The following is a 27,313-nucleotide window of genomic DNA, read 5'->3' on the forward strand; positions in this document are numbered from 1 at the left end:
TTCTTAAACCCCCCGCCCCGGCCCGGCCCGCACTTCCCGAGCACCGCTCCGCCCCCGGAGGGAGAGAGAAGGAGAGAGAGAGAGCGCGACCGAGGAGCGGAGGAGGCCCGCAGAGTCCCGCCAGCCAGGGCGCGAGAGAAGTTGATAGCGCAGCGCAGAGCAGCGAATCCCGCGGTCGCGCCCCGACAGCGCCCCGACAGCGCCCCGGCCCGAGCCCAGCCCCGGCCCAGCAGGCAGCCCAGTTCCCGCCCCAGCCCCGCGCCAGCATGATGAACAACAACGGCTACTCCGAGGCCGCGGGCCTCGGCCTGGGCGACGAGATGGACGACATGCCGTCCACGGAGAAGGACCTGGCGGAGGACGCGCCGTGGAAGAAGATCCAGCAGAACACGTTCACGCGCTGGTGCAACGAGCACCTCAAGTGCGTGGGCAAGCGCCTGAACGACCTGCAGCGCGACCTCAGCGACGGGCTGCGCCTCATCGCGCTGCTCGAGGTGCTCAGCCAGAAGCGCATGTACCGCAAGTTCCACCCGCGCCCCAACTTCCGCCAGATGAAGCTGGAGAACGTGTCCGTGGCCCTCGAGTTCCTCGAGCGCGAGCACATCAAGCTCGTGTCCATCGGTCAGTGCGGGCGAGCAGGGTGCGGGCACGGGGGGAAGGGGACCTGCCCCGAGGATGGGCCGGCCGGTGGGGGCGGCGGACACATTGGGTGGGTGGGCGCGGGGAGCTGAGATGGAGCAGAGGGAGACGCCCTGGCAGAGGGACACAGAGACAGGCCCCTGGCCCTAGCTTGCTTCCCCGCCCATCCACGCAGGCCACAAGGGCACTGCTGCACACAGGTCTGTCCCTAGAGCAGCGTCCAGGGGTGTCCGGATGCGGAGGTCCCGACCTTACCGTTCCTAAGTCCTCCAGCTCAGCCTTCCTGCACACACTCCCATCAACCCGACTGGACTCATTGTCCCCTTTCTTGCCATTGGGCCATCCCAGCCCATGCTTGAGAAGACAGGGTCGGTGCCCATTACTGATTCCTGGGGATGTCTACTCCCTAAACAAAACAAATAGCTTCTTTGCCTCCCAGCACCTCCACAGGGGAAGGACCGGGCTGAAGACAGGTCCCAATCACTGCGCATCCAAGGGCTGGGAGGCAGAGGGAGAGCTGGTAGCCAGGCAAGCATGGGGCTGGGGGACCTCCGTAGGCATGTGCTCAGCAGCTGGGTTCAGGCCCCTGGGCCAGAGCAGGCCGGGCCCAGCCTCAGAAACCTAAAAAGGCACTGAGCGAGTGCAGAGAATCTTAACCCCTGCCTGTCCACCTCCTGCTTCAGCCTGCCTCGGAGGGTACTCCCCCAAGTCCATGCCAGGCCCCAGCCCACCCCCTAGGCCGGGATTGGCTGTAGCTAACCCTCTGGGTTGAGGGGAGGGAGGAGAAGGCCTGTAGAAGGGAGGAAGTCATTGAGTGTAACCAGATTTGGAAGGTGTATCAGTGGTGGTGGGGGTGGGGAGGCACTCCAGGCTTCCAAGCCCAGCCGGGGATCTAAGGGTGGGCTCTGAGTGGCCCGAGGCTGCTCCTCCCCTTCCAGCCCCGCAGAGCTCCCTGCTCGATCGGAACCTAGGAAGACCCCTACCCTCTAGTCCTGGGAAGACCCCCTACCTCTCACCCTGTGGCGAGCTCTTCCGAGTCTTGCTGTGATTTACAAGAAGGGGCCCCTTGGGGTGCATCCCAGGGCCCCAGGAGAGGAGTTTCACACAGGGTCAGGTGCCTTCCCCCACCAGGGTACCCCAGAGACTTCTCTAGATAATTGAATGTCTGTCCACCCCCACTGTCCCTCAGGGCATCTCTAGGCCTCCTGAATTAGCAGCTGAAGTCAGTCCGGGGCCCTTTGCCCTGTCCAGTCCCTTCTCTAGGCCTTACCCCTCCTGCCCCAATACTGCCCCCTCACCCCACCCTCTCTGGCCTGGAAATAGCCCTGCCTCCGTGACACAGCAGATGTCTCTGAGCTTTCCAGAAGGACGAGCCTGAGGACAGGGGGTGGGGGAGGGGGCTCTGGTGTTTGTAGTGGGACTGAGGGCTGCATGAATGTGTGTGTGTGTGTGTGTGTGTGTGTGTGTGTTGGGGGCCATCAGACAGTGTGCGGGGGCGGGGGGGGGGGAGTCAGAGACAAGTTCGCTCTGGGGCTGTCATCCCCCCTGAATGCTGGGATTTGATGACGGGACTGACTGTCCCAGGTGGGGTCTCAAGGGGGGTGCCTGGGGCCTTACCAGGACTTTATAGGAAACTGCAGCCTTCCCCTCCCTTCCCCACTGCGGGGGTGGCCGGCCCCTCTCCAGGCCTCATCCTTCCTAAGCACACCTCTCCCCTCCCCCATGACGGTGCCTGGCTTGGGCCCCTTGGCTCAAGTGTGGAGAGGCCGGCTCAGAGTAGAGGGGGAAGAAGCAAAAGATGGTTTGGGGGTGGGAGGGACGCTCCTCCGTTCCCGCTGAGAGGAAGGGGAACTGTTCCCCATTTGGGCCAAGTGGCTGACTCGCGCTGATGAGATAAGCTGTCAGCAATTCGGGGCCGGGCCTGAGGCTAAGTGAGGGGGGAGGGGGCACCGGCAGTGGGACTGCTCAGCCCTGCGGGGAGATGTAAAGGGATTCCCCATCAGGGGTGGCATTCTGCTTCCTCTGGTTCCTTCTGGCCCATGTAGTGGTGGGAAGGGACTGGCCGGTGGCGGGGTGGAGGGGCTTCCGCTGGGCATTGTCTCAGGACTGAAATGGAGCATCTGGGCTCCCGTTAGGGGGTCAAAAAGACTCCCCACTTCTCTTTCTAGGACTAACCTGGGAGCTGGGAGCCACGAAGTCCACCTGAGGAAGGGGTGCTCAGCCTAGGTTGACGAGCTGTGTGCCCTTACCCCAGCACCCCGACCCGGCCCCCACCACCCCCTCAGCCCCTCCAAACAAAGAGGCTTAATGAGCTCTGTGCCGCAGCTGTTCCCCAGTTGCTATTCCTCCTAGAGCCAACAGCTGAGGGAGGGGCTGGAGGGGGCAGCAGCTGTGCCGGCCCCTCCCTCGCCCAGGCCCTCTCTCCTCCCCCTCCACTTGAGGCCTGGGGTGGCCTCGGGGACTGGCTGTCAGGCTCCTCCCACCCCCTTGGGGGTGTCCCCAGGCCGGAGACGAAGTGGTGGCTCCGGGTGTGAGGGAGGACTCCTGGCTTGGTTGGAGCTCCCCTCTCCTGCCTGGCCTGGGGGGCGGGGGCGGGGGTGGGTAGGGAGGGGAAGGTCATTGCTCCTGAGCGAGACTCCAGGCCCCTCTCTTGCCTCACGCCAAAGTGGACCACTTGCTGTTTGGCCCAGGGCCAGTTCCTGGGGAGAAGCTTCTCCCTGAAGCAAATATGAACGACACCCCCTCCCACCCCAGCAACCTCAGGGCCTCCCTCCCAGAAACCTGGCCCCAGTTGCAAGAAACGCTCCCGGCTGTGTGCACACTGGCTTTGGAGGCTGTCGGGGTGGTGAGAGGCGGCAGGGCACTGGGTGTCAAGACTGTGTGAAAGTCTTGCGGGCCGTGTGTTTGCGAGAGCGCGCCGGAGCACGGGGAGGCCGGGAGGGAGTGTGTCATGGAATCTGAAAGCTGCCAAACCATTGTGCTGCGGCCGAGCCAGGGGGGAGTAGGGGCGGGCTGGGGAGCTGCCGGGGAAGGAAGGATGAATCAGTGAAAGGGTGGGGGAGCCAAGGGGGCTAGAGCTGGGGGCCAGAGGGACACACAGGCTGAGATTCTCCCTCCTGGGGGGGTTGGTGGGGGGTGGGGTGGGGGACTCTGGAGTTCCGCAGGCCTTTGGTCTCTGAGCTGCTTTCTCCCGATATCCAGAGGAGAAGGAAAAGATGTGTTAAGGGGCGGGGGTGCCTCCAGCCCCACCCTCTGCTATCTCTCGGGCAACACCAGTAAACAAGGCTGACTCTCCCCGCCTCCCCCCCCGCCGCCCCCTCCTAAAAGTGGTGTTCAGGGAAGCTGACGATTTCAGTCCTGCATTGTCCTTACATATAAGCTGGTTTGCAAAGATCTATACTCTAGTCCACCTTGGCTCCTGGATCTTTCTTTCTGTCTGTGGAAGGAGAACTAGGTCCCCCAGATCTTGGGGAGTGGGTTCTGGCATTCCCCCAAGGAGGGGATGGGTGGGGAGTCTGAGCTTCCCAGACTTGAGTCCACATGGGGGGCATTCTTCCTGTGAAATCCCACCGGCCCCAGCATTTAAAAACATGATTTTCAAGCTTTACCCGTGTTTGCACTGTACCCCCTCCCTCCTTCCCGAACTTTGTTCCAAAAGCCTTTTATGGTGTTCAGAGGAGAATTTTGCTGGAACCAGGTTAGCTTTATTCCTCTCCAAATTAAGTTTTTAAGATATGCACCCATTCAACCAGTATTTATTGAGTATAAGTAAATACTGATAAGTAAATAATAAAATACTATCTAGTGTGAAAGAAGCCAGACAAAAAGAGCACATACTATAGGATCCCATTTGTATAAAACTCCAGAAAATGCAGATGAATCCATAGTAACCAAGGGCAGACCAGTTGTTGCCTAGGAAGGAGGGACAAGGAGGGGCAGCCGGAGGGATCACAAAGGGTCGCGTGTGAGGAAATTTGGGGAGAGATGGGTATGTTTATGACGTGGTGATGGCGTTAGGGGCATGTACAGTTGTGTACTCGAATATGGGCAATTTGCTGGGAGGCAGGCATACCTTAATAAAACTGTTAAAAAGTGAAAACAAAACGGCGTTCTGCCCCCAGGAGGCTTACGATCCCGGATAATCGCCCAGGTGCCTGCAGCCTGATGGAGGCTTGTGTCCCACAGGTGAAAGTACCTTGGGGGTTTCGGGAGCACATTGGGAAGCAGCCTCACTGAGAAGGGAGGGTCCTGGAAATGTTAGGCTTCTGGGTCCAGCCTCCGCAGAGGGTGAGACTTTGGTAGGCAGAGAAGGGGGCAGTTTCCAGAATCCGGCATTCCGGCCCCCCCCTCCCCCAGGGCTCTAAGGGCAGCTTCGGGAGCTGAGCTGTGGAGGGCAGCGCCCTTGCTGAGCCCCACTGTCTGTCCTCTCCACTCTGCAGACAGCAAGGCCATCGTGGATGGGAACCTGAAGCTCATCCTGGGTCTCATCTGGACGCTGATCCTGCACTACTCCATCTCCATGCCCATGTGGGAAGACGAGGATGACGAGGACGCCCGCAAGCAGACCCCCAAACAACGTCTGCTCGGCTGGATCCAGAACAAGGTGCCCCAGCTGCCCATCACCAACTTCAACCGCGACTGGCAGGACGGCAAGGCTCTGGGCGCCCTGGTGGACAACTGTGCCCCTGGTGAGTGGGCCGCGGGGCCCATCACGGAGCCCTTTGCTGGTGGTGGTGAGGCCTGTGCTTGTCAGAGTGGCGGTGTCAGGGCTGGGGGAGTCGGAGCGCCTGGGGGGCTTGCCCCCTGCTCCAGCCGCGGTCCTTGCTGGCGTCAGGCCCTTCGTGACAGGTAGTGTCAGCTCCCGTAGTTTGCAGCAAAAGGTTCAGCGTTCCTCCTTTTACAGACAGGGACACTGAGGTCCAGAGAGGGCCAGTGACTCATCCAAGATCACACAGCTTATTTGTGGCAGAACCAAGCTAGAGCCCAAGACCTCAGCTTCCTCCTCCATGAGCTTCGTACTTTGCCACAGGGGTACCATTTCTGCTGAGCTGAGAGAACGGAAGTGTGGTAGAACTTATAGCAAGAAGGCCAGGAGCTCGACCCTGAGAAGGTTCTACTTCGTGAGACCCCAGGAGACGCTTGAAGGAGAGCCGAGGCTGGTGGGGCACCCCCTGGTGGCCAGTGGCCCGGCCCTGCCCCCTCTCACTGTAGGCCCCAGCCTAGTCAGGTGGAGGCAGCTCAGGGTCCACGAGGAGACAGAGGCATCACAGAATAGTGCCCTGCCCCACAGGCAGCTCCCTCTCTGACCGTGACCCCCCAAGCAGATAGGTCATCTTCTAACTCGGCTGGATCAGCTGGGCTACTAGCCCCTTGGGAGAGTCCTCCCCCAGCCTAGGGTCAGCCGGGGAGCAGGGGGTGGGAGGCGGGGGCACTAGCCACTTGGGAAGCATTCCCAGCTGCTGAGCCATTGCCCACAGCTGGTGAGGCCGCCAGCGGTGAGCTCAGCTGTTCCGGCGGTCATGGATTCCAGCCTTTGAGCCACCCCCTCCCAACCAGTGAGCATCACCCCTTCTCCAGCTCTGGCCCACACCAAGCACCCCCTTACCTCTGCACTCCTCGACAGGAGTGATCTGGAGCCACCTTAGCATTCTTCCCATTAGGAGGGATGGGTTTTCGCTGGCCACAGAAGAGAACCCATTCTCTGAAAATATGCCCTTAAGCACCTCAGTTTCCCCAAGTGCTCAGTGAGGAAAGAGAGGGTGTCTCTTGCCCTAAAGCTGATGTGGGAAGGGCCTGGGACTCTAGGGCTTGAGGCCGGCTGTGAGAAGGCCTTCTGGGGGGACAGGTCTGGGGCATGTGCAGGATGGGGCCTCCGACCTCCCTCCCCTATGTACTCCCGGGGCAGCTGGGATGAGGGGGAGTCCTCATAGGGTCTGTGCTGGGACCCGGGCAGCCAGGAGACTGACTGGCAGGGCCGGTGCCAGGCTGCGTCAGCCAAGGCAGAAAGGCCTCATTGTTGGTGCTCGGGGTGGGCGGGAGGGGGGTGCGCCTCTCAACAGTGACGGGCATCCCAGCCGATGGGCCCGAACATAGGGGGTCAGCAGGAACCTGGCCTGTCAGGGGCCTCAAGCCGCGTGGCCGTGGGTGTGACTCCGCAGCGTGTGAGACTCTTGGATGCGCAGATGCTCTGCATTCTGGCTGGCTGCTCCCCACTAATCGTCATCTCCTTCTGCCATCTCTCCAGGCCTCTGCCCTGACTGGGAGGCCTGGGACCCCAACCAGCCCGTGCAGAACGCCCGGGAGGCCATGCAGCAGGCGGACGACTGGCTCGGGGTGCCCCAGGTACACGAGCAGATAGGGTGGGGGAAGAGTAGAGGGCCAGAGGGCCCCGGATGCATGTTGGGTCTCTGAGGAGGCCCAGTCAGGCTGTGGGAGAGAAGCGAGGTTGCTAGGCCAAGGGCACCCTGTAACCCCCTTCCTCCCTGTGGCAGGTGATTGCCCCCGAGGAGATTGTGGACCCCAATGTGGATGAGCATTCTGTCATGACTTACCTGTCCCAGTTCCCCAAGGCCAAACTCAAACCTGGGGCCCCTGTTCGCTCCAAGCAGCTGAACCCTAAGAAGGCCATCGCCTATGGGCCTGGTAGGTGCTGAGCCCCCTGACTATCTTCCTGGGTGGCTGGGGATACCCTAGGGTGGAGTGCCCTAAGTACCCCGGCCCTGCCTTCCGCCCCTCAGGCATCGAGCCCCACGGCAATACTGTGCTGCAGCCTGCCCACTTCACCGTGCAGACGGTGGACGCCGGCGTGGGAGAGGTGCTGGTCTATATCGAGGACCCCGAGGGCCACACTGAGGAGGTACCGAGATCTCTGGGGACAGGAGGGATTGGCATGGGTTTGGAGCCAGAGACCACAGGCTAACAGGGATGGCCTGGAGACGGCCACCGGCACTTGCTGTTGTGCTGGGGACTGGAGGAGGCGTCACCGTGGGGGGCGCCAGGCACTGGGGGGGCAGGAGGGGCTATGGCCACTGTGACTTCTAATCTTTTTCTTTCTCAATAGGCCAAGGTGGTTCCCAACAACGACAAGAATCGCACCTACGCGGTCTCCTATGTGCCCAAGGTCGCTGGGCTGCACAAGGTAGCTCCCAGCAGACCCTCCCCATTCCAGTCACATGCTTAGCTCTGGCTGAGTGGACCCCCCTCTCCACAGTTTGCACCACCCCTCACCCCAGCACACCCAGAGGCCCGCCTCCCCCGATCTTGGCTCCACTCTGCCTGCCCGCCCCCTCAGAACTGCTTTTCCCAAGAAGCTGAAGCTTGCCCCCTGTCCCCAGGTCACCGTGCTCTTTGCCGGCCAGAACATCGAACGCAGCCCCTTTGAGGTGAATGTGGCCATGGCCTTGGGGGATGCCAACAAGGTGTCAGCCCGTGGCCCTGGCCTGGAGCCTGTGGGCAATGTGGCCAATAAACCCACCTACTTTGACATCTACACAGCGGGTAAGGATGGGCCCCAGCAAGGTGGCGGCCCAGCAGTCCGTGACTGCATGGGGTGACATGGATGCGGACCTGGGGCAGAGGGGGGTGGGTGGGCCCAGGACAGGGGAGCTCGGTGTGCCCGGAGCAGGGGTGCTCACAGCCTTTGTGCCTGGCAGGGGCTGGGACTGGTGATGTTGCCGTGGTGATCGTGGACCCGCAGGGCCGGCGGGACACAGTGGAGGTGGCCCTGGAGGACAAGGGTGACAGCACATTCCGATGCACATACAGGCCTGTGATGGAGGGGCCCCACACTGTGCACGTGGCCTTCGCCGGTGCCCCCATCACCCGCAGCCCTTTCCCTGTCCACGTGGCAGAAGGTAAAGGCCCTTCATCCCCATAGTCCCGCTCACTGAGGCCAGGACATAGAACTGCCACCAAGTTCTGGGTCGGAGTGCTTATGGGAGAAAGGAGCAAATCCAGGGATGGGACGGGAGAGCTGAACCTTTGAAATAGGTAGAGAAGCCATGGTGCCGGGGAGGGAGAGGCGTAGATCTGGAGAGGCCTCATCCGCATCATCTCTCCACACACTACCCCTGGAGACCCAGGAGACCACAGCAAAGCTTGTCAGACAGGGGCCACCCTGGGACAGTTGCAGGGGCATAGGCGACAGGCCTCAGGTGGGGGCTTCTGCCACTCGGTTCTCTCCCTGCTGCTCAGAGCCTTTGCTGCCAGTCGACCACTCCATGCCCATCCTCCCCCAGGCTGAGAAGGTGGTGGCATATTAGTACTATCCGGGAGAGGTGGCGCCGGCGTGGCCGTAGGTGACCCGCCTCACCTGTGCTGGGGGGCAGGGCCCGGTGTGGAACTGCCCCCCCTTCCGTGGCATTCTGTGGCAGGCCCCAGGTTCCATGCCATTGCCTGTGCCCCATGCCAGCCCCCGCCCAAGGGGTTTGAGTCCAGTTTATGTGTTCCGTGGCAGGCTGAGATTGCCATTCTTTGGCCCGTGTTTAGCAGCAAGGTCTGGGTTCACTGCCATTGGTAGCCTTCTGTGGCAGGTTGATCTCCATGCATTGCCTGTGATTTGTGGCAGGCCCCCTGTTCCGTAGGATGTCTCCTGTTCTGGGGCCCTGCAGAATGTTTTGGGGCATGACTTAGTCCTAAAGCTGCTGTGGAGGGTCTGACTGGGAAGGCTCATGTGACTGTGGGTGGGTGCCCTTGGGTGGTTTGGGGCCCTCCCCTATCTCTCTTTGCCCCCCTCTCTGCCCAGGCTCTGCCATGTGTTTGTCCCAGGCAACACTGACGCTGAGAAGCCCAGAGGGGAGGGTTTCTTATAGCTGGCTCCCTGTCCCGGCACGGCTCCCGAGGGCCCCGGTTGTGTCAGTGGATCCAGAGGCGGACAGCATGAGGCCCAAGCCCATGCCTTTGAGGATGTCAGGGAGACTATGCCCAGGGAGGTGGCGGGGAGGAGTGGTGAGAGGCTGAGGCTCTATCTCAGGCCCCTCAGCGCCCCTGATCTTCTCTCTCGAACCCCCAGCCTGTAACCCCAATGCCTGCCGCGCATCGGGGCGGGGCCTGCAGCCCAAGGGTGTGCGTGTGAAAGAGGTGGCAGACTTCAAGGTGTTCACGAAGGGTGCCGGCAGCGGGGAGCTCAAGGTCACAGTCAAGGGGCCAAGTGAGTACCAGGGCCCAGGACTGGGGAGTGGGAGAGCAGGGAGGAAATCTGGCCAGTGGGTCTGCCTACCTGAGGGCAGTGATGGTTAGCACCATGCCTGCCACCCTGGAGAGACTCCAAAGAGAGGCTGACCAAAGGCACCATGGAGTCTTAGGCACATTGTCTCTTCTTTTGCATCAATTTCCCGACTACAAGCCGGGAAGGATCCTCTCACCCCTACGTGCTACCCTGGGGGTCGTGCAGAGGGAGGACATATGATCTCTGCCTGAGCTTCAGCTCTGCCCCCTAGTAGCAGTGCCCTCAGGCTAGGCCTGGGTCCCCAGGGCTCCTTGAGGGGAACTAAGGAACTCTGACCTCCTTCTCTGCCCCCCATCTCCTCAGAGGGCACAGAGGAGCCAGTGAAGGTGCGGGAGGCCGGGGATGGTGTGTTCGAGTGTGAGTACTACCCAGTGGTGCCTGGGAAGTACGTGGTGACCATCACATGGGGTGGCTATGCCATCCCCCGCAGGTAAGCCATGCACCCCGTGCCTTCCTGTCTGGGCCCTAACGGGGCGGGAGGAGGACGAGGGGCTACCTGGTACTCCGAGGGGAGGGTGGTACTTCTAGTGGAGGTACTTCCTAGCATGGACGCCAGATTCCTCTTTGCCCAGCCCCTTTGAGGTACAGGTGAGCCCAGAGGCAGGAACACAGAAGGTTCGGGCCTGGGGTCCCGGCCTGAAAACGGGCCAGGTGGGCAAGTCGGCCGACTTTGTGGTGGAGGCCATCGGCACGGAGGTGGGGACACTGGGTAAGTGGCTGGATTGTAGCAGGTGCGAATGCTGGGGAGTGGTATGTTGGAGGGACGTGGGAAGTGAGTGGGGGCACAGGAGGTGGGAATGCTGGGTAGCATCAGGATGAGATGGAGTGGGACACTGGGGCGACGGAGGGAGTGATGGGAGTGTCCGAGCTGCCTCTCATGGCCTCTCATCTTCCCTCCCTTGCACACAGGCTTCTCCATTGAAGGGCCCTCACAGGCCAAGATCGAGTGTGATGACAAGGGGGATGGCTCCTGCGATGTGAGGTACTGGCCTACAGAGCCCGGGGAGTATGCCGTGCATGTCATCTGTGATGATGAGGACATCCAAGACTCGCCCTTCATTGCCCACATCCAGCCGGCCGTGCCCGACTGCTTCCCAGACAAGGTGCAGTTGGGGACCTGCATGTGGACCCAGGATGGGGCCAGGGGGCCCTCCTCCAGTCCCTGTCCTAGCTTTCCGCTCCTCCCCCTGCACAGGTGAAGGCCTTTGGGCCTGGCCTGGAGCCCACTGGCTGCATCGTGGACAAGCCTGCAGAGTTCACCATTGATGCCCGTGCCGCTGGCAAGGGAGACCTGAACCTGTATGCCCAGGTGGGGCACCGCCTAGCCCTGTCACCCCCCACTGTCCCAGGCAGGAACCCTGGGAGGGTGGGGGCAGGTGAGAGGCAGAGGAAGTTGTAACATCTCAGGACTGACTCTCATGGATCCAGGAGAACTATGCAAAACTGAAAATTGTGTTTTCTGATGATAATCTTAACATATTTTACAAAAAGTGTATTTGGTTGCACTAATAATTTTTTATTTGAAAGATGATTTGATTCAGACATTGGCTTCCCAGATCAGTTCCTCAAACTGGTGTCCACCAATCCCTAAAGTTAATGAATGTATTCTTGGGTCCAAGAGGATGATTTTTCTTTAAAGTGTTCATTGTTCAACTTTAGAAACGTGGATTTAGCCCAGCCTCTCCCCTACTAACACCTTTCAGCTGCCTAGGCTAGGAGGTGAGGGGGCCTAGATGGTTTCCAGACGGATTCCAGGCTCCCTGGGTACGCTCTGCCCCTGGGCTCTCTTGGCCTAAGGTCTGCAGCGGATGAGTAAGGAGGGCGGCCTGAGGCCAGCAGAGGGCGCCAGTGCTCTGAGGCGGCCTGAGCACCCTGAGACTCTGCTTGGTGTTGCCCACAGGACGCTGACGGCTGCCCTGTCAACATCACCGTTATCCCCAATGGCGACGGCACCTTCCGCTGCTCCTATGTGCCCACCAAGCCCATCAAACACACCATCATCGTCTCCTGGGGAGGTGTCAACGTGCCCAAGAGCCCCTTCCGGGTGTGTCCTCCTACCCTGCCCCTTGACCCTGGGGTCCCAGAGGGAGGGTAGAGGCCTGTGCAGGAGATGTTGGTTGTCCCTGGGCCCTTGTCAACACTCTCCACCCACGGAGGCCAAGACTGGTTCCAGGGTTGGGCTGGTGGTGCTGGGGAAAGAGGCTTTGTGGGAGGGGCAGTGTGCTGAGCACCGACCCCCCTCCCCACAGGTGAACGTGGGAGAAGGCAGTCACCCTGAGCGGGTGAAGGTGTATGGCCCGGGCGTGGAGAAGACGGGCCTCAAGGCCAACGAGCCCACCTACTTCACGGTGGACTGCAGTGAGGCTGGGCAAGGTGCGCCGGGCTGTGGCTGGGGACAGGGGTGCGTGCGGCCTGGGGTGGGGTCCCGGGCAGGGTCTGTCTGGGTCTGTGTTGGTGGGGTACCTGCTCTGGCTAGATCCTGTTTCTGGGCAGAGTTCAAGTGGGACTAATTAAGTGGGGGTGAGGGTTGTTGGGACCTCACTCATGGCCTCGTGCCTGCCGCACCTCAGGTGATGTGAGTATTGGCATCAAATGTGCCCCTGGCGTCGTGGGCCCTGCAGAAGCTGACATCGACTTCGACATCATCAAGAACGACAATGACACCTTCACAGTCAAGTACACGCCCCCAGGAGCCGGCCACTACACCATCATGGTGCTGTTTGCCAACAAGGTACCCCACCTTGGCTTTTGGCAATCATCGGCAGCCTGCACCCTCCAAGTCTCAGCCAGTGGCTTGACATGCTGTCATTTACGGACAAGATCACAGCCATCGCTCAAGCCCTTCTTGTGTGCGGGCAGTGTGCCTTAGAAGGCACAAAGCGGGGGGCTTTTTCAGAAGCTGCCTTTGCTTACCCTCACCAAATCTTTCTTCCATCCAGGAGATCCCTGCCAGCCCCTTCCACATTAAGGTGGACCCATCCCATGACGCCAGCAAGGTCAAGGCTGAGGGCCCCGGGCTGAACCGTACAGGTAGGTGTCTGGGCAGGGGCCGGGCTGGGCTGGAGTTGGGGCTGCATGTCCACCAGACCCTCACCACCATCTCGGCTGGGTCCCCCCAGGTGTGGAAGTTGGGAAGCCCACTCACTTCACGGTGCTGACCAAGGGAGCCGGCAAGGCCAAGCTGGACGTGCACTTTGCTGGGGCCGCCAAGGGTGAGGCTGTGCGGGACTTTGAAATCATTGACAACCATGACTACTCCTACACTGTCAAGTACACAGCGGTCCAGCAGGTGCGCCCCACCCCTTCCCTGCCTCCCCCATCCTGGCTGACAGGTCCTGCATCTCCTTCCTCCAGTCTCCGAGGGCCACTTCTGAGTCTTGGCCCCTTTCCTGCCACCCCTGTGCTGTGGCCGTGCCCCTCTGAGCCTCGAGTCCATGGCCTTGGACATGTTGCCAGACTTTGTTGTCTAAGCCACCCGGTTCTGACCTGCTCTTGTACCGAACAGGGCAACATGGCAGTGACCGTGACCTACGGTGGGGACCCTGTCCCTAAGAGCCCCTTTGTGGTGAATGTGGCGCCCCCGCTTGACCTGAGCAAAGTCAAAGTTCAAGGCCTGAACAGCAGTAAGTGGGGCAGGGAGCGGACCTAGAAATGACAGGGATCATGGGGTGGCCTGGAGCCCCTGTTCACTGTGCCCCTCGCCCTCTCCGCAGAGGTGGCTGTGGGGCAAGAACAGGCGTTCTCCGTGAATACCCGAGGGGCTGGCGGTCAGGGCCAGCTGGATGTGCGGATGACCTCTCCCTCCCGCCGACCCATCCCCTGCAAGCTGGAGCCCGGGGGTGGAGCTGAAACCCAAGCTGTGCGCTACATGCCCCCCGAGGAGGGACCCTACAAGGTGGACATCACCTATGATGGTCACCCCGTACCTGGCAGCCCCTTTGCTGTGGAGGGTGTCCTGCCCCCTGACCCCTCCAAGGTGAGGAGACAGGAGCTGGAGGGAACTGGGATTCAGGGGTTTACAGGGAAGATGGAGGAGTCACAGGGGCAGAGGCCAGAGGGCCCCTGTTTCTGGAGTGAATACCAAGGGGATACCAAGGTACCCCCCCTGGCCCCGGACCTGCCTCTGAGATAGCTTAGTTATTAAGAGCATGGCCTTTGGTCGCACCTGGGTTTGAATTCCAGGGATAAATGATTTTGGCCGTCTGCCTGCACTTCCTCATCTGGAATTGTTCTAAGAAGGACTCAATCTGTGGTGGTTGCTCCAAGGGGCAGAGCTGGGTGGGGAGCCATGGAGACCAAGCACGGGAGGGGCCCGAGGTGAGGACATCATATCTGTGCTCCTCTTCTAGGTCTGTGCTTATGGCCCTGGTCTCAAGGGCGGACTGGTAGGCACCCCGGCACCCTTCTCCATTGACACCAAGGGGGCTGGCACGGGCGGCCTAGGGCTGACTGTGGAGGGCCCCTGTGAGGCCAAGATTGAGTGCCAGGACAATGGCGATGGCTCATGCGCCGTCAGCTACCTGCCTACAGAGCCGGGCGAGTACACCATCAACATCCTATTTGCCGAAGCCCACATTCCCGGCTCGCCCTTCAAGGCCACCATCCGGCCTGTGTTCGACCCAAGCAAGGTGCGGGCCAGCGGGCCGGGCCTGGAGCGTGGCAAGGCCGGCGAGGCAGCCACCTTCACTGTGGACTGCTCAGAGGCGGGGGAGGCTGAGCTGACCATCGAGATCCTGTCGGACGCTGGCGTCAAGGCCGAGGTCCTGATCCACAACAATGCCGACGGCACCTACCACATCACCTACAGCCCTGCCTTCCCTGGCACCTACACCATTACCATCAAGTACGGCGGGCACCCCGTCCCCAAGTTCCCTACCCGCGTTCACGTGCAGCCTGCTGTCGATACCAGCGGAGTCAAGGTCTCAGGCCCCGGTGTGGAGCCTCACGGTGAGTGAGAGGAGGAACCGGTGAGGGAGCCATGGTCAGCAGCAGCGGGGAAGGAAGTGGGGCTGAGGGCTTAGGGAGGGCCACGGTGGGGTGAAAGGAGGGTTTGGGGGCAGCCGTCAAGTCCTGAGGGCTCGGATACCCCAGGGAAATGGCTAGGCATGGGGGCACAAGGTACAGGGAGGCAGAAGACCCAGACATACCCTTGCAGCTGTGGGGCACCTGAGGTGAATAGAGGATCATGGGTTGGGGGTGGGCACAAGGCAGGGGCCATGGGAGACGGGCCCGGAGTGCACAGGTGTGCAGAGGGAGGTTGGGCTCAGGCTGGGAAGTAGGAGGTGTCTGGAAGGAAGAGTCTGGGAGCTGGGGAGAGTGGAGGCGTGAGTGCCCGTGGGAGAGCTGCTCTGGCCCCACACTGAGTGCCCCTCTCCTGGGCCCCAGGTGTCCTGCGTGAGGTGACCACCGAGTTCACTGTGGATGCCAGATCCCTAACGGCCACGGGTGGGAACCATGTGACCGCGCGTGTGCTCAACCCCTCGGGGGCTAAGACAGACACCTATGTGACGGACAACGGGGACGGCACCTACCGGGTGCAATACACAGCCTATGAGGAGGGTGAGGGCCCGGCGGAGTGGCGCGGGGGTGGGGGGGTGGGGATCTGATGACACTGCTCCCGGCACGGTCGCAGTCGTGGGGCCGTGCACATCCCAACCCGCTCTGTGTGGCTGGCTTCCAGGTGTGCATCTGGTGGAGGTGCTGTATGACGAGGTCGCTGTGCCCAAGAGCCCCTTCAGAGTGGCTGTGACGGAAGGCTGTGACCCCACTCGTGTGCGGGCCTTTGGGCCAGGCCTAGAGGGGGGCTTGGTCAACAAGGCCAACCACTTCACCGTGGAGACCAGGTAACCTCCCCCTTGCCGGGATACTGAGGCTGTGGCCACCCTGATCTCAGCCCCTTGCCCTTCTCCTCTGTCCTGTGTGTACCTCACGCCAATCCCCTCTCAAGGGTGACCAGGAGCAAACCTGTCCTCCCCCCAGCTCCCTCCTGCCCCAGTATCTCAGATCAACCCCTGTAGCTGGTCCCTCCTCAGTGGGGCCCTGGCGGCCTGCCCTCCTTCCTCCGCTTACCCCATTCAGCCGCTCTTCCCTCTCCCCACTCGCTCACGGTCACTAGCAGAACTGAGGAGGGTGTCACCTTGCAGGGGAGCGGGCACTGGAGGCCTCGGCCTAGCCATCGAGGGCCCCTCGGAAGCCAAGATGTCCTGCAAGGACAACAAAGACGGCAGCTGCACCGTGGAGTACATCCCCTTCACAGCCGGGGACTATGACGTCAACATCACCTTCGGGGGGCGACCCATCCCAGGTGCGTGTGGAAAGAACTGCAGGAATGTCCAGGGGCTGTGGTGGGCTAAGCAGCTCCCGTCCGCGCTGCTGACACAGTTCCCAACTCATTTCAGACAGACAGAGAGCATGAGCAGGGGAGAGGCAGAGGGAGAGGTAGAAGCAGACTCCCCCGTGAGCCGGGAGCCTGATGCGGGGCTCCATCCCAGGACCCTGGGGTCATGACCTGAGCCGAAGGCAGGCGCCTAACTTTATCTGAGCCACCCGGGTGCCCCAGAAGTGGATTTTATTTTTAAAAATCCATTTTTTGCATTTTAGTTAGGACTTTTTTTTTAAATTACTTTTTAAAAAATTAACATAGTGTATCATTAGCCCCAGGGGTATAGGCCTGTGAATTGTCGGGCTTACACCCTTCTCAGTGGCAGGACTTCTCCCAGGCGGGTGGCTCAGCTCATGAGGTTTGCCCAGCCTCAGTCTGCAGCCAAGTTTATCTGTCCCTGTTTACATTTTCTTAGCAAGTTCTTAAGCGTTTGCACACGTTGGTCTGGCCTCCCTGGGGCATTTCGGAGGCAGGGAAGACCTCCTCCTGCCGGCCTCCTCAGTGTCTGTGACCCTCCTGGGCAGGTGGACAGGGGCTGATGTCCTTCTCCTTGCAGGGAGCCCATTCCGGGTGCCGGTGAAGGATGTGGTGGACCCTGGGAAGGTGAAGTGCTCGGGGCCAGGGCTGGGGGCCGGCGTCAGGGCTCGAGTGCCCCAGACCTTCACAGTGGACTGCAGCCAAGCTGGCCGAGCGCCGCTGCATGTGGCCGTACTGGGTCCCACAGGTACAGAATGTCAGGGCAGGGCGGAAGGAGGGGTGGGAGGATGGGGTGCTGGGAGGCTCTGCTGACCCTGCCCCCCTTGCCCAGGAGTGGCGGAGCCCGTGGAGGTACTGGACAATGGAGGCGGCACCCACACGGTCCACTACACCCCAGCCACCGATGGGCCCTACACAGTAGCCGTCAAGTATGCTGACCAGGAGGTGCCACGCAGGTAACTACTTTGGGGCTCCCATGCTGTGACCGAGCTGGGGGGGCCCTCCTCCTGGGGCCATACTTGCGGGCCCCTGCCAGGGCCCTAGGGGTGCCCCTTTCACCTGTCTTGGTCTCAGCTGGTCTCAGTCTCAGCCACCCCAGCCTGCTCCTCCGTGGGGCTCCCTGCCTGTCGCCACAGAGAGGCAGCACAGCCCCTGGGGCTCTCCTTGGCCCAGGCTTTCCCACCGCATAGCTACCAAATTAGTGCTTTGGGAAAAGACAGGTGGGGGCTGAAGGCAGCCCTTGGCACCCTCCTCTTTAAACTGACCCCAGCATCTTCCTGGGGAACACAAGAAATGCTCAGGGTCCATCCTGGGCGTCCTCGAGTAACCGTCCCACAAAACTCGGGATGTGGTCTGTTCCCCCCTCCCTGCCCCCAGAGAATCCTCCCTCCTTACGTGTGTGGGAGGAACTCTTCCCAGACCCCCAGCAAACTGTCCATCCTTTCTGCCCCTCAAGCCCCTTCAAGATCAAGGTGCTTCCTGCCCACGACGCCAGCAAGGTACGGGCCAGTGGCCCCGGCCTCAACGCCTCTGGCATCCCTGCCAGCCTGCCTGTGGAATTCACCATTGACGCCCGGGATGCTGGGGAGGGTCTGCTCACCGTCCAGATCCTGGTGAGTCCCTATGTAGCTTGTCTCCCCCATCAGGGTTTGGCCACAGGCAGGGCCTGACCTCTGCTTCTCTCCCAGGACCCCGAGGGAAAGCCCAAGAAGGCCAACATCCGGGACAATGGGGATGGCACGTACACTGTGTCCTACCTGCCAGACATGAGCGGTCGGTACACCATCACCATCAAGTATGGTGGCGACGAGATCCCCTACTCACCCTTCCGCATCCACGCCCTGCCCACCGGGGATGCCAGCAAGTGTCTTGTCACAGGTGGGTGCGCGTCCCCCATGCTCTGCCCCTGCTCACCGTCATGTACCCCTCACAGCTAGGTCCCTGGCCTAGTCCCTAGGGGACTGCCAGTCAGAGAGCCCCCCTGCCCTACCCCCCCTCCCCTCACCCCACCCTCCCTTTCCTCGCCCCACCCCACCATGGCTGTGTGGCCTCACACTCTTCTCTGTTTCCAGTGTCCATTGGAGGCCATGGTCTGGGTGAGTGCCCTTTCTCTTCTTACTGTGGGCTGAGGTGATGAGGGCAGCTGGGAATGGAGAGGGACCGGGCACAGCTCCCACCGACCATCAACTTGGCTCTTTTGGGTGGCAGGTGCCTGCCTGGGACCCCGCATCCAGATCGGGGAGGAGACCGTGATCACGGTGGATGCCAAGGCAGCAGGCAAGGGCAAGGTGACATGCACAGTATCCACACCCGATGGGGCGGAGCTTGACGTGGATGTGGTGGAGAACCATGATGGTACCTTTGACATCTACTACACGGCGCCCGAGCCGGGCAAGTATGTCATCACCATCCGCTTCGGAGGCGAGCACATCCCCAACAGCCCCTTCCACGTGCTGGTAAGCTCCATGGCCCCGGACAGTGGATGGGGAGATGGGCCCTGTTAGCAGCAGCAAAGAATCCCAGAACCCACTCCCCGTCTGATGCATTCTGGGCCCAGAGTGTTCTGGAGTCAAGTCTTTGGTTTCCCACAGCCTCCCAACTTGGGAGTTGAGCACAGCCCATTTTCTGGCCTCTCCAGTGGTCTGTCAGTTTTCTCTGGAGGGGCTGGCCATGTAGTTCTCCAACTCTCGGGCCCAGAGTCCCTAGACATTCCCCGCCTTCCCCCGCCAGGCGGCCCTGCGGGATGATGCAGCCCTCCAGAGGGAAAGTTCACCAGATACCCATCCTACCCCAAGGGCGGCCCAAGATCTCAGGTCCCTGGGCCATTCTCGGAGGCAGCTCCTGAGTGCTCAGGCTGACATGAGCTGGCCTGCCATAGCCCGTGCTCTCCGTGCCTTGCCTCCCAGGCGTGTGACCCCATGGCCCACGTGGAGGAGCCCTCTGATGTGCTGCACCAGCCCAGCACCTACCCTGCACATTGGGTACTGCCACCTCCTACCGGGGCTGCTCCTCGCCCTCCTCCTGCTGTTTCATTTCTTCCTTCTAGTCTTCCGTGGCCAGGGCTGGGGCTTGGTGTGGGGCCATACTGGGAAGCGGGTGGGTCCCGGGCTGAGCACGGCACCTCTTCTCTTGCAGCCTGCCACTCTGGTTTCACCATTAACCATCTTGTTCTTTCCTCCCTTTCTTGGACTTTTGTTGGGACTCAGGCCAAGCTCTGCAAGGCTTCCCTGGCAATGACTGTTCCTCTCCCCTGCCACAGGCCACAGAAGAGCCAGTGGTGCCCGCAGAGCCAATGGAGTCCATGCTGAGGCCCTTCAACCTGGTCATCCCCTTCACCGTACAGAAAGGGGAACTCACAGGTAGTGTCCTGGGGCCCTGAAACAGGAGGGCTGCGGAAGCCAGTGGAGAAACCAGCTACCCCAGGCCCAGAGAGGGGAAGCGAGCTACCCAGGGTTACAGAGCCAAGTTGGGCACAGCTGGAACTCAGACTCAAGCCTTCTCTGCCCCAGTGCAGGCTTCATCTCCCTGCTCTGGGCTGTCTCTCGGGGCCTGGGGCAGCAGGGAGTGGGGGGCATGCTAGGAAAAAACAGGGTCCCTTACATAACTCTGCTACCCCGCAGGGGAGGTACGGATGCCCTCCGGGAAGACAGCCCGGCCCAACATCACCGACAACAAGGACGGCACCATCACGGTGAGGTATGCGCCCACCGAGAAAGGCCTGCACCACATGGGGATCAAGTATGACGGCAACCACATCCCCGGTAAGTTGGGGCCGGGCTGAGTGGAGGCCACTGTGGCTTCGTCCTCACCTTCCTTCTTTCAATAAACATTCATTGAGCGCCGACTGTATACAGACACTATGGGAGGCAGACTTCCATCAGTCAGGCCCCCCACAGCAGACAGGGCAGCTGCAGGAACATCCAGGGGCTGTGGTGCGCTCAGGCAGCTCCCGTCTGCCCTGCTGACAGTCCCTTCTCTTGGTCTCCTTCAGGAAGCCCCATGCAGTTCTACGTGGACGCCATCAACAGCCGCCATGTCAGTGCCTACGGGCCAGGCCTGAGCCACGGCATGGTCAACAAGCCGGCCACCTTCACCATTGTCACCAAGGATGCCGGGGAAGGTGAGGAGAGCTGGAGGCAGAGGGCTGGGCTAGGAGGCCAGGTGCAGGGCTGAGGGCAGGACCTCTGATCTCACCCTCCCTCCTCCTCCAGGGGGTCTGTCCCTGGCCGTGGAGGGCCCCTCCAAGGCTGAGATCACCTGCAAGGACAACAAGGATGGCACCTGCACCGTGTCCTACCTACCCACAGCTCCCGGAGACTACAGCATCATCGTGCGCTTTGATGACAAGCATATCCCAGGGAGCCCCTTCACAGCCAAGATCACAGGTGGGGCATGGGTGGGCTCACGAGCTGGGAGGGCAAGCCCAGCATATCCGTGTAACCCGGGGTGAAAGGGTGCGGGCCCCTCTGGGTGCAAGGGGTCATCTTTGGACAAATTCAAGGAGCCCTCCATTCCCTAGAGCAGATGGGAGGTATCCGCCCACCCCCTGTGCTTTCAAATACCTCACCTCATATTAGGTCACTGAAGTAACTCTGGAGAAGTTAGGGTACTGCTAATCTCTTCAGGTAGGTCGGCAGGCCCAGAGAGGCTAAGCCACCGGATCAGAGCCCCATGGTGGCCAAGGAGTCTGTGTCCTCTGCTCTAGTCTCCTGTTTTGGGTCCACGAAACCATGTGACTTGCAATTAAAATACACAGATCAGGGCTGAGCCCATTCAGGCCTGAAGCACTCACAGGGCAGCTGGGGTACTGGGCCCACCTGTAATCTCCGGCAGCCAACGTGCGACCAAAGAACCTGCTCTCTCAGGCCTTTCTGCCCTTTGAGAGGTCCCAGCTGTCGAGTCCAGCTGGGTCAGCTAGGAGGTTTCCCACGCCCCGTGAGGACACAGCCTGCCTGGACCCCTAACTGTCTGACATATCAAACTCCCCCACCAGGTGACGACTCAATGCGCACGTCACAGCTGAACGTGGGCACCTCCACGGACGTGTCCCTGAAGATCACCGAGAGTGATCTGAGCCTGCTGACCGCCAGCATCCGTGCCCCCTCGGGCAACGAGGAGCCCTGCCTGTTAAAGCGCCTGCCCAACCGTCACATTGGTGAGTGCGGGCCGTGAGGAAGGGCCGCTGGAGGGGGTGGGCTGCTCTGCCGGGCCCAGGGTCCTGTGCCTGACCACCCCCTCTCCACAGGCATCTCCTTCACCCCCAAGGAAGTTGGGGAACACGTGGTAAGCGTGCGCAAGAGTGGCAAGCATGTCACCAACAGCCCCTTCAAGATCCTGGTGGGGCCATCTGAGATCGGGGACGCCAGCAAGGTGCGCGTCTGGGGCAAGGGTCTGTCCGAGGGACAGACCTTCCAGGTGGCGGAGTTCATCGTGGACACTCGCAATGCAGGTGCTTCTCACCTCAGGGACCAACCCCCCACCCCGTTTCAGCTGGTGCTTCTGATGAGGATTTAGAACTTTCCTGCCCACCCCCCCCACACAGGAACTTCCTGGCCCAGTCCCTGGGGATTCACATTCCAGGGGAGGGGGTAGTGCTTCTTCCATGTCATATCTCTCACGTTTGGAAGCCCAGCCGTCCTGAGTTTCTGACTCTCCCTTACTGGCTGGAACCGAAAAGGCCCACTGAGGGACTGGTTCAGGGCCAGGCTTATCCCTCCTCCTGCAGGGCCCGCTGGTTATCATACATGTTGGGCCCCTGGTCCAGACAGAGCCTGTAGCATGGGGAGGGGACAGTAGAGTGGCAGGGCCTGAGGGAGATGTGTCCTTGGCCTCCTGCCAGGTTACGGGGGCCTGGGGCTGAGTATTGAAGGCCCCAGCAAGGTGGACATCAACTGCGAGGACATGGAGGATGGCACGTGCAAAGTCACCTACTGCCCCACTGAGCCGGGCACCTACATCATCAACATCAAGTTTGCTGACAAGCACGTGCCCGGTAAGCTCTGGGCGATGGCTGGGCAGGGGGAGGCCGCGAGGCTGGGGTCTGAGCTAGCTGATGGCCCCCTACTCCTGTTCTAGGAAGCCCATTCACTGTGAAGGTGACCGGCGAGGGCCGCATGAAGGAAAGCATCACGCGGCGCAGACAGGCGCCTTCCATTGCCACCATTGGCAGCACTTGTGACCTCAACCTCAAAATCCCAGGTGTGAGCCCAGAAGAGCCGACGTGGGGCTCCAGGGAGGGTGGCGGGCCCAGAGCCCACCCCGGGGCAGTCCTGGCTCGCTCACCTCTGTGGCTCCGTGTCCCACAGGGAACTGGTTCCAGATGGTGTCTGCCCAGGAGCGCCTGACGCGCACCTTCACCCGCAGCAGCCACACCTACACCCGCACGGAGCGCACGGAGATCAGCAAGACGCGGGGCGGCGAGACCAAGCGCGAGGTGCGGGTGGAGGAGTCCACCCAAGTTGGGGGCGACCCCTTCCCTGCCGTCTTCGGGGACTTCCTGGGCCGGGAGCGGCTGGGCTCCTTCGGCAGCATCACCCGGCAGCAGGAGGGTGAGCATCATGGCTGTGCTGGGCCAGGGGCCTCCTGGAACCTCCGGGAGGCCGGGACAGGACTGGGAGGGCACGGCACGGTGGCCGCAGGGGCTCTGGGCAGAAGCAGAGCTTTCACGGGGGAGGGAGGGCGGGCCCAAGGCGGGGAGCAGTCGCCCTGATGCTCCCCACTCCCTGCAGGGGAGGCCAGTTCTCAGGACATGACCGCCCAGGTGACCAGCCCGTCAGGCAAGATGGAAGCCGCCGAGATCGTTGAGGGAGAAGACAGTGCATACAGCGTGCGCTTCGTGCCCCAGGAAATGGGGCCCCACACAGTCACTGTCAAGTACCGCGGCCAGCATGTGCCTGGTAGCCCCTTCCAGTTCACTGTGGGCCCACTGGGTGAAGGCGGTGCCCACAAAGTGAGGGCTGGAGGCACTGGACTGGAGCGAGGGGTGGCCGGCGTGCCAGGTGAGGGGCAGGGGCCAGGCAAGGGGGTGGCGGGGCGGCCAGGGGGCGGGGAAGGGTGCTAACAAGCTGCCTCTGCGCTGCTCCCGTCCCCAGCTGAGTTCAGCATCTGGACCCGAGAAGCAGGGGCTGGGGGCCTGTCCATTGCCGTGGAGGGCCCCAGCAAGGCGGAGATTGCCTTTGAGGACCGAAAAGATGGCTCCTGTGGGGTCTCCTATGTTGTCCAGGAACCAGGTGGGTGTCCATGATGGAGGGGGAGGCTGAGCCTGCCGAACCTTTCAGACTGGGATGCTGACCAGAGCAGAGAGAGGGGCCCCAGAACTCCCCCTTCACCTGGGCGCCTGCTCTTGCTCTGCCCCATCTCCCTCCACCCCGCACGGCTGCAGATGTGAGACTCTCTCTAGACCTGAGCCCTGACCCAACGAGCCTGTCCTGGCCTGAGGCGGGCCGGAGGTGCCGCCTCCCCCATCTCCTGTCCAGGGGCCTGTGCTGACCAGCCTTCCCTCCTCAGGTGACTATGAGGTCTCCATCAAGTTCAACGATGAGCACATACCAGACAGTCCCTTTGTGGTGCCTGTGGCCTCCCTCTCAGATGACGCTCGCCGCCTCACTGTCACCAGCCTCCAGGTATGTGCTTGGGGGTAGGACCTGGGCAGGAAGTGAAGGCAGGTCCATGTGTCCAGGGACTTAGCAGTGGCCTTGGAAGAGACAGCAGGGGAAACCATGCCTCACCCCCAGGTTCACCTTCACATACTCCCATCCCCAGCTGGCCTCCTTGTGCTTCTTCCAGTCCTTCCCCTTGACCCACCTTCTCCAGGGAGCCCTCCCCAGGCCAATCTAGGCCATTCTTCCTTCCTCGTCTGGGCCTCTGGGCCTTACAGCATGATCAGGCACTGGCCTGCTTTATGGTGTAAGTCTTACTCCCTCAGCCAGACAGGGTATGTCAGCTCATCCCCCCACCATGCCCAGCACAGCCAGGTGGGCCCACCTCCGGGCAGGTGGATGCCAAGGCCACAGGCCCAGCCCCTGCCTCCCACCTCCCTGAGCTGGGCCGGCAGGGGTGGGAGCCTCTAGGCTAGGCGGGCAGCAAGAGCAGTGCTCCAGAACCTTCCAGGAGTCTGAGCACCAAGCTTTGCGCAGTGGCAGTATCGTAGCCAATGAGGTTTATCCGAGGCACGATTATTGCTAACAGAAGTCTGAGCACCCTCTGTGGCCTCTGCAGGAGACAGGTCTCAGGGTGAACCAGCCGGCGTCCTTTGCAGTGCAGCTGAACGGTGCTCGGGGCGTGATCGATGCTCGCGTGCACACGCCCTCCGGCGCGGTGGAGGAGTGCTACGTCTCTGAGCTGGACAGCGGTGAGCTGGCCTTGGCCGTGTCCCCCCATGCCAGGCCCTTCTGGGGGATGGGGAGGGGAAGAACAAAGGCTTACTCACTAGCCCTCTGCCCAACAGACAAGCACGCCATCCGCTTCATCCCCCATGAAAACGGCGTCCACTCTATTGATGTCAAGTTCAACGGTGCCCACATCCCTGGCAGTCCCTTCAAGATCCGTGTTGGGGAGCAGAGCCAGGCTGGGGACCCAGGCTTGGTGTCAGCTTATGGTCCTGGGCTTGAGGGAGGCACTACTGGTGAGTGTCTGGGTCTGGGGAAGAGGGCTGGATATTGGGGTACTCGGCTTCTGGTCCTGTACTGCCCTGACCCAGAGGGCTGAGGCCCTGCAGAGGTCTGCTGTGGGAGCCTGGGGCTCGGCCCAGCCCGGGCCCCGGCCCAGCCCGGGCCCCAAGCCCTTCCTGCCTACAGCCTTGCTACCTCCAACCCCCAGGCGTGTCATCAGAGTTCATCGTCAACACCCTGAACGCAGGCTCAGGGGCCTTGTCTGTCACCATCGATGGCCCCTCCAAGGTACAGCTGGACTGTCGGGAGTGTCCTGAGGGCCACGTGGTCACTTACACTCCCATGGCCCCTGGCAACTACCTCATTGCTATCAAGTACGGTGGCCCGCAGCACATCGTGGGCAGCCCCTTCAAGGCCAAAGTCACAGGTGAGTGCCCTGGGTGGGGGGCATCCCTGCGGCCCAGCCTGGATGACTCCAGTCGCCATTCACATTGAGTCACAGTCTGACGCGAAAACCACAGGCAGCTCAGCAGGAACAAGCAGGTCTGCCCTCACTCTGTGCTCCGTATGTGCAGCCGCAGAGAATCCGTTTCAAAGATCAAATCCTTCTCTTTACTGTTGCCCGTCACTTGATTTTCCACCCACCTGGCTTCTAGGTATCTGGGTTTCTAGAGAGCAAAACTCAGTAAATACTTAGCAGGCTCTCCTTTCGGAAGCAGGGTGAAGGAGTAGTTGGATCTGTGATCTTTTTTTTTTAAAGATTATTTATTTATTTATTTGACAGAGAGTAGAGAGATCACAAGTAGGCAGAGAGGCAGGCAGAGAGAGGGGGTGGGGCAGTGGGGGGAGAAGCAGGCTCCCTGTTGAGCAGAGAGCCCGATGTGGGGCTCGATCCCAGGACCTTGGGATCATGACTTGAGCTGAAGGCAGAGGCTTTAACCCACTGAGCCACTCAGGTGCCCCAGATCTGTGATCTTTTTAAAGCAAGACTCTTACCCTGTGACTTGGGTTCCCAGGCCAAACCAGGGTGAGAGCTGGAGCCACCCAAAACCCAGGACTTCAGGATGCCGGAGCTGGCGCACGCAGCCGGGCTCGCTGGGTGCCACAGCAAGGGAGGGGACACGGCCCATGGGACTGTCAGTGTGGGGCTGAGGGCCTGCAGCTCAGGGGAAGGCAGGCCTCCCCCCCAGTCTGTGCTTACCCCAGCTCTGTCCCTCAGGTCCCCGGCTGTCTGGAGGCCACAGCCTTCACGAAACATCTACGGTCCTGGTGGAGACCGTGACCAAGTCGTCCTCCAGCCGCGGCTCCAGCTACAGCTCTATCCCTAAGTTCTCCTCAGATGCCAGCAAGGTGGTGACACGGGGCCCGGGGCTGTCCCAGGCCTTTGTGGGCCAGAAGAACTCCTTCACTGTGGACTGCAGCAAAGCAGGCATGCTGAGGGAGGACAGGGGTGGTGTCCCAGGGTGGGCCAGGGCACCGGGACAGGGGGATGGGGGTTGCTGAGGGGCTGCGGGCCCCTGGGGTGACCCAGCCCTTTCTGTCTCCTTCTCCAGGAACCAATATGATGATGGTGGGTGTGCACGGGCCCAAGACCCCATGTGAGGAGGTCTACGTGAAGCACATGGGAAACCGGGTCTACAACGTCACCTACACTGTCAAGGAGAAAGGGGACTACATCCTCATCGTCAAGTGGGGCGACGAAAGTGTCCCTGGAAGCCCCTTCAAAGTCAATGTGCCCTGAATCCCGGAAGTGCCTCCCCCAGCCTCGGCCCCCACCTCCGGCCAACGCACTCACACTCACACACAAACACACACGCAAGTACCACACCTAGAAGCACACGCAGAATCAGACCACAAACACCTGCCTGGGGTGTGGGACGGGCGGCACAGCCTCCCCACCCCGCCATGCCCCGCCCCGGGCTTGGAGGGCCTCCCCTGTCTCAGGGCAGTGTTCCTCCCATCGAATGTGACCCGAGGGTGGGCTAGGGGTTGGGAGGGGGTGAAGGAAAGCCCCGAGTTTTCTGGTGGGGCTGAGGCCAGCGGGAAGCATGTGTTTGGGGGTGTCTGTGTGTGTGAGAGGTCACCCTCAAACTGCACTGCCGGCCAGACCACCTTGCTGCTAAGGACCGTGTCTGGCCCCTCTGGTGGCCACAGGACTTGGAGAAGAAAGCACAATCAGAGGAGAAAACAGACCCAGACCCAGCAGCAGCGCTGGACGTGGCCTGGCCCTGGGCGACCTCTAGCTGCCCAGCCAGGCTTCCTGGAGGACTGCTTTCTCTCTCTCTCTCTCTTTTTTTTTATTTTTACGGTTGCACAGTTCTGCCCCATGGGGGGCCTTTTTTACACATTGCGAGGCCCAGCTTTCTGGGGGGACTTTTGCACATACCATGCGGCTCTGCTGGGAGTCGCTTTCGTGGAAAACTCCAAATAAAGTGCGGCCTGTCGCGGAGGCTGGGCTGTAGTGTGTGTGCTTTCTACGGG

At 61.2% G+C, this 27,313-nt stretch overlaps 1 protein-coding gene and 1 pseudogene across 1 annotated transcript; both read left to right on the forward strand.

Moving 5' to 3' along the window:
- FLNC (filamin C) lies at positions 1-27,281 on the forward strand. Its single transcript, XM_044246530.1, has 48 exons — positions 1-621; positions 5,079-5,327; positions 6,884-6,981; positions 7,131-7,281; positions 7,377-7,495; positions 7,700-7,777; positions 7,974-8,136; positions 8,292-8,492; positions 9,650-9,787; positions 10,169-10,295; positions 10,438-10,574; positions 10,775-10,968; positions 11,061-11,174; positions 11,766-11,909; positions 12,115-12,238; positions 12,436-12,596; positions 12,805-12,895; positions 12,985-13,154; positions 13,371-13,488; positions 13,579-13,841; positions 14,215-14,812; positions 15,251-15,424; positions 15,546-15,708; positions 16,009-16,169; positions 16,804-16,971; positions 17,056-17,179; positions 17,680-17,836; positions 17,912-18,101; positions 18,296-18,319; positions 18,432-18,679; positions 19,130-19,204; positions 19,483-19,582; positions 19,844-19,984; positions 20,215-20,343; positions 20,435-20,608; positions 21,217-21,378; positions 21,469-21,672; positions 22,063-22,215; positions 22,299-22,421; positions 22,529-22,771; positions 22,952-23,221; positions 23,315-23,452; positions 23,730-23,845; positions 24,441-24,573; positions 24,670-24,846; positions 25,041-25,259; positions 26,052-26,261; positions 26,386-27,281. The coding sequence occupies exons 1-48, from the start codon at positions 267-269 to the stop codon at positions 26,571-26,573; spliced, it is 8,157 nt and encodes a 2,718-aa protein (XP_044102465.1). The 5' UTR covers positions 1-266; the 3' UTR covers positions 26,574-27,281.
- LOC122905669 lies at positions 24,347-24,461 on the forward strand (annotated as a pseudogene).
- Positions 27,282-27,313: the final 32 nt, after the last annotated feature.

Source organism: Neovison vison, chromosome 4 (assembly GCF_020171115.1).
Source record: "Neovison vison isolate M4711 chromosome 4, ASM_NN_V1, whole genome shotgun sequence".
NCBI lineage: Eukaryota > Metazoa > Chordata > Mammalia > Carnivora > Mustelidae > Neogale > Neogale vison.

Bases quoted from the DNA above. Each gene is read 5' to 3' on its own strand.
- FLNC (XM_044246530.1), top strand. From the start codon at position 267: ATGATGAACAACAACGGCTACTCCGAGGCCGCGGGCCTCGGCCTGGGC. The intron at 23,846-24,440 runs GTATGTGCTTGG...TGGCCTCTGCAG, and splicing joins TCACTGTCACCAGCCTCCAG to GAGACAGGTCTCAGGGTGAA. The intron at 24,847-25,040 runs GTGAGTGTCTGG...TCCAACCCCCAG, and splicing joins GCTTGAGGGAGGCACTACTG to GCGTGTCATCAGAGTTCATC.